This window comes from Neolamprologus brichardi, chromosome 12 (genome assembly GCF_056152115.1).
Source record: "Neolamprologus brichardi isolate AB-2024 chromosome 12, ASM5615211v1, whole genome shotgun sequence".
Classification (NCBI taxonomy): Eukaryota; Metazoa; Chordata; class Actinopteri; order Cichliformes; family Cichlidae; genus Neolamprologus; species Neolamprologus brichardi.
The window spans coordinates 15,070,115-15,093,250 of NC_142115.1; the positions used below are offsets into that span (position 1 = coordinate 15,070,115).

The 23,136-nt window shown below is 41.5% G+C and overlaps 3 protein-coding genes across 4 annotated transcripts in view; 1 reads left to right on the top strand and 2 right to left on the bottom strand.

Annotated features, from left to right (window-relative positions):
* The first annotated feature begins 1,907 nt into the window (after positions 1 to 1,907).
* zgc:153044 (dual specificity protein phosphatase 18) lies at positions 1,908 to 3,506 on the top strand. Its single transcript, XM_006805916.3, has one exon. The coding sequence runs from the start codon at positions 1,908 to 1,910 to the stop codon at positions 2,577 to 2,579; it is 672 nt and encodes a 223-aa protein (XP_006805979.2). The 3' UTR covers positions 2,580 to 3,506.
* A 999-nt stretch (positions 3,507 to 4,505) lies between these two features.
* tgoln2 (trans-golgi network protein 2) lies at positions 4,506 to 9,894 on the bottom strand. Its single transcript, XM_006805917.3, has 4 exons — positions 9,666 to 9,894; positions 6,974 to 7,719; positions 6,410 to 6,493; positions 4,506 to 6,319 (listed from the first exon to the last, which is right to left on the bottom strand). Exons 1-4 carry the CDS (start codon positions 9,727 to 9,729, stop codon positions 6,314 to 6,316), a joined length of 900 nt encoding a protein of 299 aa, XP_006805980.2. The 5' UTR covers positions 9,730 to 9,894; the 3' UTR covers positions 4,506 to 6,313.
* Positions 9,895 to 13,646: 3,752 nt separating this feature from the next.
* The window catches only part of tcf7l1b (transcription factor 7 like 1b), a 30,693-nt gene continuing 21,203 nt past the window's right edge, over positions 13,647 to 23,136 (bottom strand). Inside the window, exons 5-12 of one of the 2 annotated variants that reach the window (XM_006805919.3) lie at positions 18,874 to 19,009; positions 18,516 to 18,618; positions 17,843 to 17,926; positions 15,921 to 16,061; positions 15,647 to 15,806; positions 15,447 to 15,554; positions 15,212 to 15,263; positions 13,647 to 14,611 (exon numbers count right to left, since the gene is read on the bottom strand). In XM_006805919.3, coding sequence (XP_006805982.1) covers positions 14,121 to 14,611; positions 15,212 to 15,263; positions 15,447 to 15,554; positions 15,647 to 15,806; positions 15,921 to 16,061; positions 17,843 to 17,926; positions 18,516 to 18,618; positions 18,874 to 19,009 — 1,275 coding nt within the window. In that variant the 3' untranslated portion in view covers positions 13,647 to 14,120. Of the gene's footprint in view, positions 14,612 to 15,211; positions 15,264 to 15,446; positions 15,555 to 15,646; positions 15,810 to 15,920; positions 16,062 to 17,842; positions 17,927 to 18,515; positions 18,619 to 18,873; positions 19,010 to 23,136 lie in introns of both variants that reach the window. The other variant, XM_006805918.3, reaches the window with a different exon arrangement.

Genomic DNA, 23,136 nt, shown 5'->3' on the forward strand with positions numbered 1-23,136 from the left:
ACGTGCTGTGATTCTGCTTACTGTAACATAACCAGTGGTTGATGTTTCTTCACTGTTAGGTGCTTTCTACACGTACACACGCATAATCTCACACCTCTTCTTTTGCCTGCTTTTCATTCACTCATGTTTGAACAATATTTCTTATCTTCTCTGCGCTGTGATTCAACACATTCAATTTCAAATAACGGGTACTCGACTGAAAATGCCAAGTTTACGAGTAAATCTCAGCAAATATTAAAAGCTCTTAAAAAACTGGACAATTGCCAACTAAATACTTTTTCAGACACCTAGCTATTATCTTGATTTTAGTTCATGAGCAAAAGAGCTCACATTACTCAGATTTAAGCGAGAAATTGTCACAAACGTAGTTTAATTATAGTTTTAATTTTCAGCTATTATTAATTAAAGGGCTTAATTATTTCAGAGTAAATCAACGGGAAAACTGGTAACAAGTTGTAAAAATTTCGTGGATAACCAGAAACTGGAACAACATCAGGCTGCGTGTTATCAATCATGAGCATAAAAGAGAATCCGATACAAGCTGTTAACCTCCGATAATTCTCAGAAAAAGAAATGATGCTTCTTCTTTCCATAAAAGAAGAAGAACAAAACCGGTGAAGTGATAAACGGATGAAACAAATAGTGTCTATCAAAGAGAAAAGCTTTAGAAAGAGGAACATATGTGGACGGGGACAAAGATCCTGACCCAAAGAATGTGGTTCTGCCAGGGGTTGGATCTCCTGGGCTGCCAGTGGAAGCGGGACACTGGCTTTTACTCTTGATTTTACTGCCAACTAAATAAAATGCTGCTTTTCTGATTATGGACCTGGAACATTCTTGACTGGCTGAGTTAATCAGCTGATCTCAGTTCAACTGGGCTGCATTCCACTTACTGAGGAGGAAGATTAGTCTGAGAGACCTGACAAGAAGCAAGAATGAGTTGCTTTCAAAACCACAGCAGTCACTTAAAAACTTAAACATTTAAATAAAGGTAATGATGTGATGATCCTGTTTTCTGTTCTGTATGTCTCAGTTTTCCAGGTCATGGTAGGCTAAGGAGCTTGGGGGGGAAAAAACTCACTGGACTGCTTTACGTTTCGTGAAAATGTTTCATCTCTCATCCGAGAGGCTTCTTCTAAATACCCGGGACTTTGCATCATTTACCTGAAGAAGCTCTTGGATGAGAGGAAACATCTTTATGAAACTTAAAGTCCAGTTGTTTTCTGTTCCTTTAGTTCCCTGATTGCTTTAGTTGGTGAAAGGTTTATTAATCTCCATTTTGCAATCCCATTCTTGTCTCTGCGTTTATCTTCTACCTCTTTGTCAAATTCATGTCTCAGTCCTGGTCTCAGTGCTGGTTATTTCCTGTCTTATTTTGATAGTCTCTCGTCGTGTGCTTTCGCTTTGATTCTACTCCCACACACTTATTATCTGTTATTAGTTTCAGCTGTCCTCATACCTGTTGCTTGTACCCTTGTTATCCTTTGTGAGTATATGTCGTCTCAGTCCTCTCTCTGAGCTGTGTCCTGGGTGCCTGCTTATCTTTGTGCTTTTGTTGGAGTGTAGCAATAAAGCTGTTTTTTCAGTTTTATGTCTTTTGTTCCCAGTCCTGCACTTTGGGTTCAATTACTGAGGCCACACAGCAAATCTTGATTTTTTTTTAAAAAAGTCATTAACATGATAATCATAACGTTGATGATTCATTAAAACTGGGATGTTTAATGTTTGTTTGCTTGTTTTCACAGTGTAGGTTATTTGAATTGTGATCCCACTTTAAACCCACTGCATACCTGTCAGTATAAAGTGTACGTCACTAAGAAAGGGTATTTACATTTCATTAATACGACCATTCTATCCACATGATAAAACCCCCATCCAGCTGGAGGCGCCAGCTTGCGCGCTCACAGATGTTTGGCCTTCCTGAGTTGCCGTACCACTGCATGTACCTCGCTGGCCCAGCTGTGCGCGCGCTGGCGCGATTTGTATCATGGAAAGGAACAAACTGTGAAGCATCGCTGAATGTGACGTTATCCATGCATCAGCCAGCTCCGTCGGCTCTCTCGGGTCTGTGCCGAGTCACCGACTGTCTTTACCTGAGTAATGCCCGAGCTGCCGGTGATCCCCGCCAGGTGACTGGCTGCGGGATAACCTGCATCATCAACGTCACTGAGAAAAAGGGCAGCGTCTCGCCCCCTCCAGGGGTGGAGTACTTCCACATCCCGGTCTCTGATACCCCGTTCTCTCGACTCAGCGATCACTTTGACGAGGTGGCGGATAAAATTCAGGTTACGGCAGAGAGCAGCGGCCGCACGCTGGTGCACTGCAACGCCGGGGTGAGCCGCTCAGCTGCCCTGTGCATGGCTTACCTAATGAAGCACCGCGGCGTGAGCCTCCTAGAGGCCCACGGCTGGGTCAGGACCTGTCGCCCTGTCGTGAGACCCAATAACGGGTTCTGGAAACAGCTCATCCAGTATGAGGGGGAGCTTCGTGGTTGCAACTCTGTCCGCATGGTGTCCTCATCCATGGGAGAGATACCTGACATTTATGAAGAGGAGGCCAGGAATATGATGCCACTGTGAGGGAAGCACGCTTCTTTGTGTGTGGTGGGAAAGTGGGACATAATTTCACAATGATCTGCAGTGTGCTGGCCTTAACTGTAAAATCCTGTGCAGCCTTGAAAGAAAGCATAAACAGTGAATGGGTTCCCTCCAGGCCCTCATAATAATGGGCAGTTGTGCAGAGTAACAGTGAGCTACTGTATAATTTATGCCTGCCGTGGTTTTCCCATGGTGCATTTGGCCACCTCTTGCTTGATTATGTGAGATTTTTGGTGAGCTCAGGAACCGCTGGCAGATACGAACCCTCCATCATTCTGCAAAATGCTCAAACATCCAGGAGAAGTGAGATTTAGCACAACACGTTTGTCATGAATGGGAGCTCTAAAGAAAGGCTTGTAGTAGACTTCTACTCAATGTGACTAAATGCTGCTCCACTATCTTTCAGATCAATGTGTACTTTTTATACCACAACATTTATCTGAAAAATTACAGGATGTCATATTAAAGGATTGAAAGCTTATAAAATACAAAAGAATGAGTGATTGTTATTCTACATAAAATTAACCAAATCCCTCAATAAGGCAAATAGTATCATCTGCACTATTAACACTGATCGAAGAAAAATGGCAGCCACGAAATTCTCTTGAGTCATAAGGAATCATTGCTGGAAGATGATCCTAGTATCAAAATCGTGGCTCAAAGAGTTGGCAGTTCGTCTTGTAACCGGAAGGTTGCCGGTTCGAGCCCGGCTCGGACAGTCTCGGTCGTTGTGTCCTTGGGCAAGACACTTCACCTACCGCCTACTGGTGATGGCCAGATATGGCAGCCTCGCTTCTGTCAGTCTACCCCAGGGCAGCTGTGGCTACAACTGTAGCTTGCCTCCACCAGTGTGTGAATGTGAGAGTGAATGAATAGTGGAATTGTACAGCGCTTCGAGGGCCCCGAAAAGCGCTATATAAATGCAACCCATTATTATTATTAAAATGTAAAGTTTACACATTGTAATTTTTTTTTTTTTTTTTTTGGGGGGGGGGGGGGGGGGGGGGTGATGAGTTATCAGAAAAACATCCAGGTTATCGGTTCTTATTTCTGTTATCCTGCGTCACTGTAATAATAAAAATATTTTGGCTTTAGAGTGCAACACTGATTTGAAAATAGTTTGGTTGTGGTCTTGGATCTGACCTTAACCTCCTAGGACCTGGCGTCCACATATGTGGACATCACATTTTGGGTTATTTAGACCAAAATACTCAATTTTGCTCTACAGGGGCCTGATATCCACTTACGAGGACATTATACTGCCACTGTTCTATCGAAATTTTAAACAAATATCCTCATATGTGGCTCTCATTTTTCTTAGAAACAAAAATCTGGTAAAAAAAAAAATAATAATAATCTGGTAATTCTTTGTTTTTACATTCATTGGGTCCCAATATGCCCAAATATCAAAGAGAAATTAAAAATGCATGCCGTGGAAGAGTTCAGGTCTTAGGTCTTTCAACCCTGAAAGTTTAATGTGGCCATCTTATGTATGGTTATGAGGGATCAAAAGTGCTGGGAAACTCGTGTCAGATATCAGATTATGTACTTTGAGACCCTGTAACTCTGAATGTTCATAATAATAATAATAACAATAATAATAATAATATAGAAAGTTTATGCATGAAAAACAAAATCAGCTGACTCTGAGGGCTCAGGTGGGAAGCTCTGATTCAACACTCACTTTGCTTTTAAAAATGTCCAGAAACTCCAATAAACTCTTTGTATACTTTTTATGTGAATCAATTGTACATTTAGATAAAAGTTAAAGTCCTGCATTCACAGCGTTGCTAACTGAACTATTTTTTAACATTAATGCTTTGATACTTTTTACTCTCAAAGTCAAAATAAGAGCTGTGAGCTGTGTGTGTGAAGGCTGTTAACAAGTCCGACTCAACTGAGACAAGACAGTAGAAAAAGCATTTATTTTCCAATAAGCATACAACTGAGCTGGCTCACCTCTCACTCAAATGAGCAAGAAAGCTTCTTTTTTTTTCTTGTTTTTTTTTTTTGTTTTTATTTTTTTAAATGGACAGTCACTCCTTACAACAGAGAAATAAAGTCTACATGGCCATGATGTTTTCTAGCCAATTACGGTGCTTCATTAAAACAAAAAAAAAAAGATAATTTCACTTAATTCTTTGATAAAAATATACATTTTCATACCATAATATGGGATTCCTTAAGCCAAAAGAAAACAGCTCTATTTCTTACACAATTAGCTTTACATGCCCGCCACCTGCAACAAACAGCGAGGAAACTGAGGAAAACGGGTACAATATCAGAGCGACGCCACGGATCACAGTAAAACTCATTCACAACTTGGCACAAGTCTGTCGTTTCTTTTAAACATAAACACACATCTGTTACAGAGGAAATGTGAAATCTTTATATTTAAGTGGTCATCCCCGAGACACACATCTAGTGGTACAACGTAAAAGTAGTCTTCTAAACCACAGACATGATGGATAGATTTCAGATCTTTAAACGCCACTTTGAAAAAGACTGGTCGTCTCGACATACTGTCTGAAATAAGAGATTAACATGCGCACCCAGTAAACCTAAGACAAGTCTCAATTTTTAAAAAGGAGTAGTCGGCCATCATACGGTTGCTCCCTTTATGCCACGAGCTTGCATCACAGCACTGACAGTACGTTCATATCTGCATCCAACACAAACCTACAGCCAGCTTAGTGTTAATAAATAGATTCCAGTCTTAAGCAGCGCATCGCTAATAGTGCACTTATGTAGTCTTGAACAAATGGAAAAAGTTCACGCGAACGCCCGCTTAGAAAGTCTTACAAACAAAAACGAAACAAAAGATGGTTTTTATTTTTTTTTAATTAACCATCAAAGTGTCTTTTTTAACGTTCAAATGTCAGATTCTGTTCTGCAATCAGTTTATTGTAAACATTGTAATATTGTACAGGTGCATCAATGAGCTGCTGCCCACGTAGGGTGATTTAGTGTAGGTAGAATAGTTATTAATAAGGAGCAACCTCTAATCACAAGTCTGGTAATGAAGTTATATTTGGGAAACTGCTATAAAACACTGTTTACACAATCCCCACACACTAACTTTGTAGTCCTCATCAATTCTACATTCACAAATATTGGAAAGCAAAGATGTGCTTTCCAATATTTGTGCCAGGCTGTGGCTGTATTTAGCATGCAGATATGAGAGCAGTGACTTTTCCTTCTTCCATGGGTATATTTAAGCCATTACCTCCTTCTGGATTACGGTTGTTACTACATTCACACGGCCTACACTGCAGAGTCTGACCTCCAATATGACACTTTTACATTTTAATGAAATCTTGATGTATTTTTTTTTTTTAAATCTAAAAGACATTTTTAACAACCGCAAATAAAAAGCACATTACAGTATTTTACAAAGATTCCAATGGCTTATTTAGGAGTAAGGCTGGAATTTGCTACTTCAACATCCTGAGCAAGGACCTTTGTCAGGCCAAACTACAAGTGAAATAATGACACAAGTGCAAAAACGGCATGCCTATTTTACCTTCATTGCACTTCCCCCATTCCCTCAATAAGGCAAATCGTGTCACCTGCATAGTCATGCAATAAACATCTAAAAAGGTCCAAAATAGAAGAATGTTCATTTAACCCGAGGTGTAACCCAGAGTACTTCAGTAATATATCGAACACCGGTATCTGCGCTCCTTCATTTCAAACAGCCAACAGCTGGCTTGAGATCAAATCTGAAAGAAAAGAAAGAAAGAATTGAAAAGTTACAACATTTCTTGAAAAAGAGCCGCAGAGAAAAGTATTTCTTTATACAAGCCACTCACCTGCTGTTGCAATTTTTGGTATTCTGTGGACTTAGGTCGACGTGCAGCTCTGGACTGCTTTCCTTCCAAAACAAAGGCGATTATCTGGCAGGGGAAAAAAATGATTAGGCAAGACTGGTTTGGACTGCTGTAAGAAGTCTGATTTTCAAAATAAGGATAGCTAAGCTAGACAATGTTAGAACTGAGTGAATTTAGAACATAAATGGACAACTAGGTTAAAAAAAATAAATAAATAAAAAAAAAAAAAAAAAAAAAAAAAAGCTTTAGCTAATGTAAAAGTGCTTTTCAGCATTAAACCAGAACAGCTGAGAAATGTGTTTCTTTCCTTAAGCTCAGTGGAGATATTTACACAACTCTCAACTGAATTGTTGTGTGTGTTCTACACAGGAAATGACCTGCGCCTCAAAAGGCAACCACAGGTGCCAAATATATTTTAGGCTCAAAGTGCAGTTTATGTTATACACCAGAGTCAAACTTTAAAGTTAAATTTAAAAAAAAAAAATTTCTATGTGTGTATTTGGGTACAAGACTTGGGACATCAAGCCGGTCTAACAGCAAAAGTACCTTGCGCTTGTTGTGGTAAGTGATGTAGAGCACTGCCACCAGCACAGCTGCGGAAACGAGGTAGGCAAAGAAATGGCTGCTTTCCCCGTTTTCCATCATTTTGGATGGGACGTATGGAGCTTTCGCCTCTTTTCTTTTAGTCGGCTCCACACCATCCTTTCCTTGCTCTTCGCCATTAGCGAGGTCTGGTGTTTTCTCATTGTCATCTATCGGATCGTCACCAAGCCCTTCATCATCATCCTCATCTACATCTTCTGCTTGGATTTTCCCCATGGTGTTCAATTCATCTTTAGGTTTCTCTGTGGATGTGCTTTCGATTGGCTTTTTTTTAGCATTGTTTTCTGTAGGAGCTTTGTCTTGTGGACTTGCTTTTTCTTTGTCTTTGGTTTCAGGCTCCGCTTGGTTGGATTGCACATCTGTCTTATTGGGCAGATTGTTTTTCCCTTGGGTTTGCTGACCAGAATCCTGTTTTCCATCGTGCTTATCATTTCCATCCTCCTGTTGCTTTTCAGTTTGACTCTGTGTATCTGTTTCAATTACAGCGCTTTCCGGATTTTTCTCGACTGCCTTGGACTGTTCAGCTGATGTAGTCACACCCTTCTTAGTTGAGCTGGGTGACTCTTCATGTTTTGATGCGTTAACCGCCTTTCCGGTGTGGTTACCAGACACGCTTGACTGAGATTGATCTGTTCCATTTGTATCATTTACTGGTGGGCTTTTTGCATCTGGGGAGACTTCATCCTGTGCTGAATACAAAAACAAGAGCAATCGAATGTAAAATGTGTTAACTGGGATTTTGAATTAACTATTTATTACATGCACATCTGCTTGTTTATCCTCACTACTTATTTCTTCCTCTGAAATATTATTTAATCTATTTTTCTCTTCTCTCCCGATATCTTTGTAACATTATTTATTTTTCTTGTCAGCTTCCTCCAAGTGATTACATTAAATGGGATTACTCAATTACATAATCGAATCATGTCTGCCATGAAAAAGATTGGCAGCAAAACATTCCAGAAATCAAAGGACAATATAGCAGACGTGGATAATACTAGACTGTGACAGTGACCACTGACACTTTAAGTGCATTTGCTTACATATGTGACATACTGCGTAGACCTACTACTATAGGACTAATACACCAGTTATCAAGGCTGGATTACCCACCATGCAAAGCAAAAGGTCAGTGGGCTACAATATGTCAGCTGACCTCATTAATTTGTTAGGTTGACTACAAAATCAACTAGGGCTATGTGCATATTCCTTAAAACAGTTGTAGTAATTTCTTTGCAGTTAATAGTTTCACACATAAATCATACAAAAACACAAAAAAATAAGCAACACGCACTAGGAATCCAGTATTTTTTATCATCCTGATTTTCAACTGGGCCAATAATCAGCAGAGTGAACAGTATATGCCATTAGTATTTGGTCACATGACTTGTGTGGATCAGTGGTGCAGACCATAATTAATACATAAATAATGCTGAGATTTTTTTTTTTTTTGCTAAAAGAATGTAGATCTGTACAATAAGTTATAACTCATGAGTAATTTTCTTAACATTATGCTATGGAAAAAATGATCCAACAGTGTCCACAGTTTTATCCAGCAGGTTTGAAAATGTATGTAGTAGAGACCAACTGATTTATTGGTGGGTCGATATTATCAGCCGATACTGGCGCTCCACCTATCCTGTTATAAAGGTTGATTAAAGAAAGTAAAGAAAAAAAGGTAGAAACACCCTTTAATCGTGTTATGAGTCTTAATGTTGCATTGTTTGCGAACTAAAGGGCAGTCTACAACTTCCCTGTTGGCAACAGGTACCACAAAATCAACAAGCAACGCCAGGCAGAGCTTAGGCGAGTAAACAAGTAAGTGCATAACAAATGTCAGGGAAATCTCTTTAAGTTTCATGTGTCTGAAAAATAAACTATATATATTGGCCAATATATCCGAATATTGCCTGGGTTTTTAATCATAATTAAATATTGGTATGGATATATCGCCTGTGTCAGTTGGCCTCCAGTTGGGAGGAATTATGCCAGATTACGGTGAAAACCTCGTGTGAATCCATATTTTGCTATATTCACTGTAAAGACAGGGAATATTATGATTATGCACAGGTGTGTATAGTAGAGTACAGCACAAGTACACATTCCCCTGCAAGAGATCACAATAAGTTAATTATATCGCAAAAGTGAAGCGGTGAAGGAAAAGGAGACTGGATGAACGCAATCCCTCCCAAGCTCTTAAGAAGCAGAAGGATATCCTATTCACGTAGCACCTGTGAGCCAACCTGTTAAACTGGGTCGACTGCTCAAGGAGGATGAGGAAAAAGTCAAGATTATTAAAATAACAGAAAAAGCTCAAATGAAAAACTAAACAGAATAAATAGCACCTATTATGCAATCGCCACCATCCACCCCTAATCAAAAACAAAATTAAAAAATAGCTTCATCAAATAAAACATTAAAATTTATTTAGCTGTTATTGTTTTATTATTCTTTTTATTTATTTATTTCCGCAGTGGTGTAAATCAGTCTATTCTCCTTTCTCCGTTTAAAAAAAAAGGACTGTTTTGACATATATCGCCTATCGTCTTTATCAGGGATTGTGGGGAATCCCATAATTGCTCAACCAACGCAGGCCTAAAGCCAAATAAAAACGCAAAAACAAAACTCGACTCACCTCCGATGGAGCTGAAACACAGGAATATTGCAGATATTGTGAGCAGCAGCAAAGCCGTCCTCATCGTGTCAGCTGTGTCCACGCGCCAAAGAAACGCGACCCGAATCCGTCTAATTTCAGCTGCGTCTCCTCAGAGCTCACGACGCAATCCGAGCTGACAAACGCAGGCCGACAGGTTCAAGAGGTTTGACAGGTCCTGCTTCCGTGTACGAGCTGGCATTTCTCTTCTTCTGCGATTGTAAACACGTGAGTGAAGTTTAGTGCCACCTAGAGGCTACATGCTTTTATAACAAGAACGTGCTGACGGAGAAAGCGTGGCGATTGTGGTTTCATTACTTTCACGTCCTTCTTATTGTGCAGTTTTATCATTTCAGCTGCCCAGCTCAGCCTGTGACACTGCTGAATCTCTAGAGCCCATCTATGGTAGTATACGGCACGAAATCATTATACTTTTGTATTTTATTGATTCAATATTATGATTTATTTTTATTTCGTCTCAGTTCACTACCAAAGTGGATCTGCTTGTTTAAGTTGGGTTTGTTTGTTTGTTGTTTTGTTTGTTTGTTTGTTTGTTTTTGCGGGGGTGGGGTAGTTGTGGGGCGAGATTTGACACGTTCAAATGAGGTGTTACAGAAAACCTTTCAGTGTCATCAAACATGTGCACTAATACCTCGCCTTGCTTCTTTTGTTGGAAAGCCATATTAACAGACACTAACACTAATCTGTAGTTCTCTCTATTTTCAAGTCAATCCGTCTATTTTCTTCCACTTATGGAGTTTAGGGTCGCAGGGTGGGCGGGGCCAATCTTTTGTATGGCTTACACACAGGCACAGAAAAGCATTCACATTGCCTATGGGCAATTTTAAATGACTAATTAACCTAATCCCATGCATGTCTTTAGACTGTTAGGGGAAGCCAGAGTACCGGGAAGTAGATAACGTGCAAACTCTGTAAAGAAAGGCTCCACAGGACCTGTGGCTAACAGTGGTGACCATACAAGATACAGTTATTTTATATTTATTATTTTTATTTACTTTTAGCTTTTTTTCAGCTTACTTATAATCAATTATAATATCTTTGGTGCTTAAATTATGATAAAGACGTGTCACTATAGGTTAAGGGACAGTTTTTCATGTCCTGCTCCCAGTCATAGTGTATCACCATTGTTGTAACAATGTTTCCTCCAACATTTCCTCCAAATGTGCCTGCAGATATTACTGTATTTAATTCCATATATGAGTAAAGACAGGGATGTTCGAGGCAGCTCTGCCTTTACTCGACTTAGTTTAATTTAAAAGCTATGTGGAAACCACTAAAATTACACACATTACACAAATTTAGGGCACGCCTATTTGACCTCATGAAAAAAAGTTGTGTTTATTATTCTCAATGTCTTTTATCCACCATAGAAGAAGAGGTGGGGGTCTCATTTGTGTTATACTGCCACACACGGGTTAAGTGTAGGCATTGTTGATATTTTTCCTTCACGCTTGTCATTTCACCTTATCAGCAGATGGCAGTATTGGCATGTAGTGCAATTAAAAAAACACTTCACTTGTGCCATTATCTATGTAGGTTAACTTTGCTTTGTTACATTAAACCAAACGTAAAGGGTATGGAAAGGCATTTCTTCTAGTAAGCAATGGCCAAAATAAAACACCACAAAAAAAGCCATGACAATACCAATATCGCTGGCCTTGGAGCTGAACATGTTCAGCAGTTTCGGAGATAATGATCTAAATGTTAATTAGAGGTGTTTTACATCTCAGTTGGGTGCAGGAGACCTTCAGGCTCTTGTAATGAATTTGTCTTAATTGTGGCAGGCTATTTGACATTTGAAAAGTCCGATGATCCCTCTCATTCTTGACACCCATTTGCATTTCCATCTTTAAGGTCAAATGGGTATGAATAATACATTACGGAGGTTCTTAAGCTCACAGCCAGCCATACCTGTCTTCACAAACGAGCCAGCTGAGGCTTGCTCAGCTCAGTGAATGCTACAGAAACAATCAATTAATATCACTTTGGGAAACCGCATGTGAAGCATCCTGTAATTAGTAGGAATATAAGGTCACAGAGTCAATGGCAGATATAGGTTCAGCTTCTTTTTTTTTCCTGATTATGCTCATGCATAAACACTGGCCTTGCCTTAAATGTGCTGCAGCTCACAGTTTAAGTGACTTCTCAGATAAGAGATCTGGAGGCAGCATTACGCAAGTAAGGTATCAAACGGTTAACCTGGAATAAATTTAAGATCAAAGGAAGGCCCAAAAAAGGAACCTTGGCAAGAGATTGGAGGAATTTAATGAGCAAAAATTAACATGTATTAAATCTGACCTCGTGCTTTACATGGCAGATGTTGAGCAGAGCAGCATCCAGACACGTTACTCGAGATAAACAGCCGTGTGTTACATGCCGACTGCAAGATAGCCTCTGTTTGGTTTCAAGTGGATGGTGTGATTAAATAAAAAATATTTCTTTCAATATAGCAAGACCAATTTAGCATTTAAAAAATAATAATAATAAGCAGGCACGGGTATGGAAATGTATTTACCTGCACATATGAACTTATTCACTTAGAGACTGGGCTTCATAATAGGGGTACTGTCTTTGGAGAATTGAACGCCGGGCTGGATGCATGGCCTCGAGGAGACAGATTTGCTGACTGTTTTGACAACTCATTACCTGTAATTTCACTGATGGATTGGTGAGGTGGCTCAGAGCAGGCAGCCGTGGCATCAGAGCACGAGCGGTTTGTGTCTGGAATGATGTAAGATAGAATGGCAAACAAGCAAATGCTTATTGTGCCTAATGATTGCTTAAAACAGAGCAGGGCACACTTGACAGTTTGGTGCCTCTACTATATAAGGCCCCAAACAGAAACGCATCCTCAGTCCCGCCGCTCTGCAGTTTTAGAACAATGTTTAAAGTGAATTTTAAAAATATATATGACACAGACCACCTTTTTTTTTTGCTGGCGGCAAAAGGATGATGCCTCTCTGACAATGTCATTGATTATTTATGTTTCATCTGAATGCAGAAAATCAGCTAAGACAGACAGATCGTTCTCTGTGTCATCGTTAAGTCTTTATATGTAAATGCATGTGAAAAAGTAACATTTCCCAGCTCCCTGCGTCTCTCCCAGCAGGTAACATCTTGCTTAAGTTAAATTGGTAGATAGAGGGGTTGTAAGTGATGTCGTCCTGGCCGGCCTCCCCCCCTCTGCTCCCACATAATTGGTCTATCCCTGGCACTACTACTCATCTCCAAAGCCACCAAAAACTGTAACCTACCTTGTGTATTTTTTCACTAATTGAAATGCCTAATGAGGTCCCAAGGGCTCCATCCCATTACCTCTGAGTTAATTAAAGCCTAAGCAGTGTGCCAAACGGTGAATAAAGATGCAGCAAAAGTGCAAAAGGAAAAAAGGGGAGCCCGAGTAGGGTACGGTGCACTGGGATGGAGGGTTGACCTGCTTTTTTTTTTTTTTTTGTCATTGTTGAGGGATGCCACATTCCAAGAATGAGCAGATGTCTATTATTTTTTTATTTGCGTCTATACCGGGCTTGAAATTTCCATTACCCTGGCTCAGGCACTCATTTTCCAGTGTGGTTAGCCTAATTCTGCTTTATTAAACATTAAAGTCTTTGCCACCGTCAGGAGGGTTTTGCTGAAGACGTTCTCACGTTAGCACTGAAGGATAATGCAGGCATAAAAAAAAACTGACAGCTGTGTTTGTTTTTTGTTTGGCTACCCCCTCCAGTTTAAATGCAGCCCTGATAAAATCATACTTGTCTTTAAATGTGATTTTTCTACATCTACAGTGTCATGCCCTGTGGTCACTTTTTATAGGAACGCTAATCCAAACCACATCACCTTGTTAAAGCAATTTCTCCTTGTTAAACGACCAGAAACAGCATTGAAAAGACAGACTTGAGATATTTCTTTTAAGAAACAATTTCAAATGTTTATTTAACATGTCAAAGAAGGGGCACACACTCGTGAATTTAAAAAAAAAAAGAGGGGTTGGGGGGGAGAAGGGGGTTGCAATTATTGGCCAGTACTAAGACTTAAACTTCATACTAACATTAATCAGGTTTTGGCTAAAGTAAAAGTGTGTTTTTTGTTTCTTTTTTGCTTTTATAAAAGAAACTATGTACATTGGTTCATTTATACAAGAGGTTCATTGGATAAATGCATCAAAAACAAAAACAAAAAAACAAACCAAAACAACAAAAAAAAGAAACCAGTTCTGCAGTAAACTTTACAAAAAATACATTTTTGTTTTCATTGAGAGATGTAGAAAAGGAGACGGTCAAATATTGACCAATAATATTTCATCCTTTTCATTATTTAGAAAAAAAAAGTTGTTCTAATAACTATTTTTTTTTAAAAGAAAAGCAATCAATATACAGCACAATAAATGGGGAGGAAAGAAAAATTGCCTTTGTGAATTCATTCAGTTGGTTTGGTAACCAAGGAGAGGGGCTGCGACTGGAACAGGGCATGATGGGAATGAAGGGCCTGGTGGAAGGGCGAAGGGGGAGACAGCATGGAGGGGTGCAGAGAGGTGAAGGGGATTGGCCGGGTGAGGATGGGTGTGTTTGACTGGCTACCTGAAGTACCAACGGGGATGGAGATGGTGGGTTGGGAGGAGGAAGAGGAAGGGGTGGAGGAAGAGGAGGATGAGGAAGAGGAGGATGTGGACCCGGAAGCTTTCCCGGGTATTGAGAAGTGGTGTTGCATGCGCCCCTCCGGTTTGGTGGTGAGCGATAGCGGCTGGGCCTGTTCGGAGTGAGTGGCAGCGGGGGCGGCGGGGGAGGCCAAGGCTGCGGAGGGAGTCGCCGGTGAGTCCAGCATGCTTCCGTGAGACGACGCGGGGCTGTCGCACATCTTCTCCGAGGTCAGGTACTGCACGCACTGCTTCTTGCTTCTTATCGAGAAGTCTGCGGGGAAACGAGGAAAAGTGAGCAAACTGAATTATGGATCCGCCGCTGACTTCAAATCTGGTGCAAGTCCCTTTATGCCACGTCCGACAGAAGTGAATGAGTGATTATTTAAGCAATGAAGCACGATGTTAAAGTTAGAAACAAGACCTTTTTTTAAACTGACAACAAGAAGACTGAAACAGGATGTTCACAGCATAATACGAATGGTATGTGTGTATGGGTCAAAAGAGGAACAACACAAAATGTACACAAAATGTGCACTAAAGAGTGAAAAGCTCCCTTTTTTTGGCCAATTTGCCGTGGTAACTTGATTAACAGACATACCTACCACTATTAGCAATGAACCTCATAAGCTGCTTGTCAAAGTATAAAAGCAGGGAAAGGAGTTAGTTAGAGCCAGCGAAGGACAAAATTCACGCAGAAACAAAAAAAAAGGGGGAAAGAAAATAACAGAAGAAATGTGCAGTGTCAGGTTGGGCTTGAGCTCTGCAAGAAAAATAAAGCCCTCGCTGTTAGTTCCTACAATTTTTCTTTCTTCTCTAATGTGAGGGGGGGGAAAACGAAATAAAGCCAGTCAGGAAGAAAATGGCCCCTTACCCTCTGGTTTTGAGTCTGGTTTATTCTCTCTCTTCCTCTTTTTCCGCTTTCCCTGCACACATGAAACAATGCTGTTAAAAACAATTTTTTTCATAGTGAAAGCAAACAAAATTCACCGACTTCACTTCAAAGATTAAAAGGGCAGTTTCTATAGTCATAGCTGGACTGAACTTTGAAGGGAAATGAATTTAAACATCATCCAGTCACGACATGAGAACAGAAATGTGCCACTCACATAGTTATCTCGTGCTGACCATCCCGGATAGAGCTGGGAGTGAAGTTGCCTCTCTTTCCTGGCCAGCTCATAGTATTTGGCTTGCTCCTCTCTTGACAGGGAATGCCACTGTGGACAGAGTATATCAAAGGACCTTTAAACACTCTCACACACACATATATGTATGTATAAACTCCAATGCCTTTGTCTGCACTGCTTACCCGTCTTCCAAGGATCTGGTTGATGGCCGCGCTCTCTTTCAGAGTGCACTCTGCCACCACTTTGGCTCTCATCTCCTTCATATACAGCATAAAAGCATTCAGAGGCTTCTTGATATGAGGCTTCTTGTCCTCTTCTTTCTTGGCAGGAACGGGGGACTTTCTGCTAATCCAAAACAAGAATGAAAGTAGCCATGTGAATGACCGAGTAAGCACGAGTAGATTTTAGCATAACGAGGGGCAGCAACGAAAGCAGGTTTTTGCTGAATCGTCTTACGCGTGCATCGAGGGGCTGATGTCACCGCTGGGCTCCTGCTTGATGGCCGGGGAAACTATGGCCGGATGAGGAATGCCGGTCTGGTGGAGGCTGTGCGGAGGTGGGGTGACCATGTGAGGGGAGAAACGGCTGGACACCAAGCTGGGAGGGCAAAAAGGGGGCAACGTTTTAACAGCGGGATGTAACAGCGCACCTCTGTCAGCTTGACAAGGCATAAAAAAAAAAAAAAGTTCAGCTAAGCTGGCACATAACCGCCCTGCCTCACCCTCGGGGTGAAATTCACTGTGCCTACTGCCTCCGTCTAGACTAAATTCATACACACAATGAGTAACATGCTTTCTTTTTTGTTCAAATAAAGACGTTTTCAAAAGGCCTTTTATTCACCAAAGGCTGAAGAAAAGTGGAGTGTGTTGTTACCATGGCAACGGCAGGGCTGTGACACCTGAAACCTCTTTCCTTACCACGTCCCAGACCGCGGAGAGCGCTCTGACAGCCGTCCACACAGAACACCTTTACAAAGTGTCTCTCTCAATTTCCAGTAGTTAATACAAAGGAGCATTGTAACAGACAAGAGGGGGAATTAAGCTCCACAGGCCAGGATCAGTCACTCTAGTTAATGTTAAGACTGGAACATTCACCTCTTTTAAGTGTTTTAGCATGTTACACAGGCTGTCGTTAGTGACAGCACACATATGTATTATATATGTGCCTTATTAACCTACATATGTGATGATTTCTAACCGTCACACTCAGCAACATGTGTTCAAACCAAACTTCTTGTCTTATAAAAAGCCTAAAAACAACTCAGTAAACAGGAGCTAATTCTCAGTTCATGTTTTATTTTCCTTTTTTTTTTTCCCCCTCGTCTTTGATATTCTTAATAATTTATACTGCATAAACAAACAGGACCCTTATGACTCCCATGGTAATAAACCTTTACCAGCTATCCTTGTAAACATCCTACTTATTCCCCAGTGAATAACTCAAGCTGCTCCGAGTGATGGCATGCAGTCAAGCTCCGTATTTTGAAGATATTGCTTCCATTAGTGTTCATCATTGTTGCCATAAATTTTTATTCACGCTTTACACTTACGCTTTAAACGTATATCTTACTGATACTGTCGAAAGTGTTTCGTGTAACGTCTTCGTTTCAGCGGGTTTCTTCCTGGGTCAGAGAGCCTCACCGCGAGTTTATTTCAAATCTCCCACGAAAGCAGAAATTTTGCCACAATATTTGGCACACAGTGCGTCTGGTGCATTAAATAACCTTGTGTGAGGCGTGCTTTGATTGTTGCGAGTTCATTTCAGGATGGAGTTACACATGCTATTGATCACAGAGAACCCTCTGAATATTTCATCTCATACTAACACCGGAAGGCTCGCTACAAATCTTTCCAATTTTGACAGAGGGTCAGAGAGTTTAGTCTGAAGGGACGTGTTGGCTCAGATGAGCTTTGATTTGTCCTAATCGATTCTCAGCCCTTTCATCTCTTTGGTGTGTGTGTGTGCGCGCGTGCGCGGGTTTGTGTGCGCACACATGTGGAGTGGCTCAGAACACTGGCCTGACCACAGAAGTTTAGCTCTCAAAGAAAAGACAGGAGAGAAGCCCTGAATGCCAATAATGCATTTGCTCTATTTAAGAAGCTGAACCTGTCTCCAATAGACTTAGACCTTACATCCCTTTGTAGTCCTGACACCGCTGCCTGTCCACCGTCTGACAGTGTTTTCTCCAAGCGGATATGCTGCATTTTTTCTTTACATTCCTACAAATAAAGCAACATCCACTCCAAATAACATTTACAGTATTAACCACTGAAGTTAATACTGCAGGAAAAATGTGAACAGAGCATGCCACAGAGGCAACAGATATTAGATGTCTCCCTTCGGGAGGGCTGGGGTGTTACTGAACGTGATCCACTCACCTGGACATGGATGGATTCATTGCTAGCGCTGGATAGGGGTGACGGAATCCCCCCGGAGGGATGGAGTACATGTGCTGGCCCTGCCTGGGAGACAGAGGTACACGGAGTGAGCGAAGGCTGCAAAGTGAGGTGGATCAAATACAGCTGACAGCTAACCCATCAGCACTAATCCTCCCCTCATCAACTCAAATCCCCCGCTTGTGGAACCCCACCGCTGCAATTGATTACAGGACCCATGGCAAAACCAATAAATGCTCATAAATTCCTCTTGTCATGATACTGTCATGATATAGTTCTATGCTGCATTAAAACCTGGGTGTAGCAATCAAAAAATTTCTGGACAAGAAATAATATTTTTTTTCTTGCTTGACTTGGATTTTATGAATCATTTATTGCGCTTTTTTAAATTTTAGATCAGGGAGAAGCGGTCTAAAGTTGGCCACTAAGCCAGCACAGCTAATTAGCTAACATCTCTGGTGGTCTGTTAATATGCATCATCACAGCAGGTGGACGCGCCCACAAAGCGAACTCATTCCAAGAAAGTGACGCAAGAAAAAATCTATTTTTTTAGACGAGCACATGTAACTGCAGCCAGTTAAAAGAGATATGATATGTATAAATAACTAAGTAATACATCTGGCTATGCGAACAGATCACAATGAAAGGAACTTACTGTGGCATGAGCCAGCTGAGAGGGTGTGCAATGGAACCGACTGCACCAGGAGACAGGGGGTAGTATGGAGACAGTTCTGATGGGTGAGGTGTCCGAGGAATACCTGCGGAGGCCACAGAAAGATCCGTTTAATAGAAAGAAAAAAGTATATCAAACTTGCACAATATATGCCAAATTTTTGTGTCACAAAAATTGTTTTTAAGACGCAAAACTTTCAAGCCAATAAGATGTGCACTTATCCGTGCACATTCCAGTGCTTAATTTCATATTATTATAACACAACAACTGTAGTTTTATCGCCACTTTTCCTTGCAAAAAGATTCCATGTGAAGGTTAGTGCATCCATCAGATGCTTTACCTGTCTTTGGGTCGAGGATCTCTGGGGAGAGGTGCGATGGCGGCGTGCCAGGGGAGAAGTGTTCATTGCTGTAGGTGATGAGGGGCGTCAGCGGGTGGACATGGTGAGCATGCTGTACCACTGGGACTTTATTGGACTGAAGGAGACACAGAGAGCTGAAGGTGAGCAACAAGTGCCTGACATCATGTTTGAAGAGAGTGACACTAATGTGTTTTTCTGTACTAGTGTTTTATTTACACATCAAAGAATTGTTTATATTTGCATCTGAAGCAAACATTTTGTCTCCCATAAGTGTATGCTGTGCATGATTCACGCTGGCTATTGTACAACAGAAATGCACGCCATAAATAGGCCATAATTTGTGAATGCCCTCCATGGTAAACATCACAGTTTATGCGTGTGACTGGCCCTGTGATGCAATCTGGACCGGCACCAAGAAGCAGTAAAAAGGCCTCGCGGACACATGCCAAGATCATTACGGCCATTTAGCTGAGGAGAGAACTGTTTGTTCAGTCCAAGAAGAAAAAAACAACGGTGCCACCGAGTCCAAAAGTCGCACCAGCAAGCCGCAAATAAACACAATGGGGCTAAGGTAAACGAAACGACCATAAACATGTGGAGCCATCATCTCCCACTCCGTCTGACAGCAACCACCACGGGCGGATTACAAATGCTGCTAATGTTGGAAAACCACTTAAAATTCTGTATAACTTCAGATAAGTGGTGACGAGCAGAAAGGCCAGCAACACGCAGAGTATGTCTTTCCCTTATTTCCACAATACTTCACACACTGTGAAAAAACAAGAAAGCACACATCCTCTGTGAGATCTGACCAGCATTAAGAAAGGGATGATGAAGACAATAATAATAACCAGCGTCTCTACTTTCATTAGGCAGCACTCAGCCTAGCAGTCATTTCCCCTGGCTGCAGGGCTGAATAGAGCACTTGTTGGCTCAACTTGTCACAAGGGAGGGTCAAGGGGTGGGAGGGGAGAAAGAAGTCTTGTTCCTCCAGGCTAACCTTTCTTCAATATCCCTCCCCACCCCCTTCCCAACCTCTGTCTCTCTCTCTAACGTGGTCTGCCAGGGAACAAGGTTTGCATTGAGAGTCCTGTATGCTCTCTTGCTTCACGCTGCTAAGAATTGTTCCAAATGTTAGCTTTTTCTCTGCAGCTTTTTTTTTTTTAAAGTAAAAGGAAGGTCCAACCTTTTCCTCTTTTTAAAAAAAAAGTCTTTAGCAAAGTGGTTTCTCCTGTTTAAAGCAGGCTTTGATTCAGGTAATGCCAGATGGAGTGGGGAAAATATTTACTGGTGTTAAACATGGCTATATTAAGATCACTTTCCACAAGAGTTCTCTTTTTTTAAAATGTCTCCAGACTTGGAGGACGCGAGGTAAATGCATACGGAGAACGGAGGGCTTTAGATCGTGGTAGAGATGGTGTTGACTTAGTAGGTTAAAATCCTCGGTCCCACATGTCATGTATATTTGAGTTGTGCTTTGTTGTTCCACTTCATGTACAATATGCCGACTTATGAATTTCCCTATATTGTGAGAGCTGTTTGAGACCTCTAGACCTGGGTGCCAACACATTTTGGGAAGCAGTTCAGTGAGAATTTGAAATGATGCCCATTAATAATTCATATCTTGGAATACATGAATCGTGCGCTCCAAACATATTTCTAAGTTTGAAGGCACTAGTTTCAAATCCGGGCTGCTTTTTCCGTTCGGCAACCTGACAAAATGCAGAGAGAAACGCCGTGTGCAGCTTCCATGGACGCAAAACTATTCTGACCTACATGCTACCTGTTAGAGCTTCTCTGTTAGAGATGAAAATGGATACTTGAGCTAGCAAATTCCTTTTTTATTTCTACATATATTTTTAATTAAATGAATAGAAATCAGCATAATTGTAAGCTAGTTTAAATTAATTAAATTCCCCAGAACTCAGACATCATAACTCAAAAGCAAACAACTTGTTTATCGGTGCCTTTTTTGGCTCGCTTTATGTCCGGGGTAATATTCCTCAAGCCCGTGAAAACCATCATAGGCGTAGTATTATTATCCACGAGCCAAGTGTAAGAGGAAAACCGCAGGAGTCGTGAGCCACGTTTTAAATACAAACAACACGTACAGACGCTGTCTGCGCCAGAAAGATACAAATCTTTACATAGACGTGCTTGTTCCAAACATGCCTGCAATGGTGCATAACGCTCATCTATCCAAGTAAAAACACTCAGAGCTGCTCATCTGAAATAGTAACAGGAAGGTTTAAGAGAGAGAGAGATGGGGGGGAAACAAAAAACAAAAAAGCCAGAGCAGAAAGTTTCGGAGCCGGTGCAGAGAAAAGATGTCTGTCTCTGAAGAGGGCTTAAAGCTAAAAAGGCCGAGGTGGCAGCACCTAGCCTGGCTGTCCAACTTGGAACGGTGCTAAGAAAAGCACAGTCCTTGGTCAGTGTGGGTGGAGGAGTGGATTTCATTCAAGCAAACATGTTTTTGGATCCTGCACATCTGAATTGAATTACTAGGCAAACAGCCGATGGGGAAGAGAGCTTAGAACAAACTGAATAACCCCACAGCTTTGTGTGTCTTTATGCTCGGCGATTCTGGGTGGGAGGCTCAGAGGCCTTTCAAAACTCGAGGAAAGACGGCGTGAAAAGAATGCCTGGCATGCTGAGAAATCCGAGCCTTGTTTGTCAACGCCAACAGGAAGCGGACGTGAAAGGGGACTGACCGTGTCGTACGGTTGTGTGTCTTTAAAATCAGCCACTCCAAAAAGTATGCCATTCATCACAGGCAATGTGCGCTTTTGCGACTGGTCATCGCCTCTGACAAGGTCAACGGCATTATAATTCTAGGTTAGAATAATACGGCATCAGATTACTGGAGTGAACATCCTCAGAGGCCATTAAATAAATGAAGAGAGCTAGCAAAGTCAGCACCATAAATATGGCTGTAAACACGGACAGATCTCTCTGGAGCCTAACCAGCGATAAATATTTGTAAATTATCAGACAGTAACATTACGTTCTGGTGAATCGGCCACTAATAAACAGTATCTTTTCACTCAAGAATTCAGTCTGCAGCACTCGATCTGAGTACGCTCCTCTAAAGAGTTCGACTGGAATCAAAGCACTGGTTCCTCATCACATTTCTGAAGAGGATCCTGTCTCTGCAGTGGCCCAGCAGGACTGCAGACCTTAGATCAGTATTCAGTACAGTCCTCCCAAAGCCTTTGATTTCATGGATCTCGGTTGTTCGCTGCCTAATGCAAAATGAGAAAATCTCACCGGACTCCCAGTGAAAGGTCTGTTAAAGGAATATAGGTCGAAGGCAAATATGTGTATCGCTTTGGGGAGGGAAAAAAATGTATCGTTTTTATTTGATATTTCTTCTTTAAAATGTCTTAAGATGTAGAAATTACACCAGACGCATGTGGGAAGACAAAAAGGCATCGACAAAAAGGCATCTCTGGAATCTTGCTCTCTACCTTGCCACTTTGATTCATTTAAACAATTCGGTGACTAAGTAGCTTGTGATACGCTGACAGGACCAGGCCCCTTGGTGCCGTGATTACTCCATACCATATTGAAACAAAGAGGGCGATTCTGTCAAGCGCAGATCGGCCCATATTTGACGACTGAGTGTGCTGTAATCCAGTAAGCATCTGAGGGACAGACAGCCAGTTCTGTCTGATTAACGAGTCACAGCTTCTCTGTAAAACAGATTAACAAAACTATTCAGTAATGAGACAGACAACAGGTCTAATGGATGAATTACTGCAAGCAAGTACGGCGAGGCTTGTGATCACTATTAGCAAAGTGGGAATCGATATATTATAGAAGATTCCTCTCCTCTCCTCCAGCTGGGTCACTACTGATGGGCTGACAAGTTCTCCATACTGCATCACCTGGCCCTGCAGCGCCTTTGATGCGTTATTCATGAGGCAAGCCTCTGAACACAGGAGCTGAAATGGGGGTTTTTGGGGTTCACTCGAGTGTGCGTGTGTGTGTGTGTGTGCGCGAAAGACACGCTGTGGTATGTTCATGAAAAAAAAGCTTGTTCCCTTCTTCCCAGTCCTCCAACCCCACCATGATCATTACTACCAAAAGCAATACCAACTGAATGCTAAACAAACCTGTCTGTTGAATAATTGAGGATCTCGGGCAAGAGCAGGCTCCGATTAGCATACAGGCCTTATGGACCCAATCTGTGGCAAGATGGTCTTTCCCCGGACTTCACGTACCCACCGAACACAATTTCTA

Coding starts and splice junctions, on each gene's coding strand:
- zgc:153044 (XM_006805916.3), top strand. CDS start 1,908: ATGTTTGGCCTTCCTGAGTTGCCGTACCACTGCATGTACCTCGCTGGC.
- tgoln2 (XM_006805917.3), bottom strand. CDS start 9,729: ATGAGGACGGCTTTGCTGCTGCTCACAATATCTGCAATATTCCTGTGT. Junction 7,720..9,665: donor GTGTTTCAGCTCCATCGGAG/GTGAGTCGAGTT, acceptor TTTTGTATTCAG/CACAGGATGAAGTCTCCCCA. Junction 6,494..6,973: donor CTTACCACAACAAGCGCAAG/GTACTTTTGCTG, acceptor TTCCCCTGCCAG/ATAATCGCCTTTGTTTTGGA.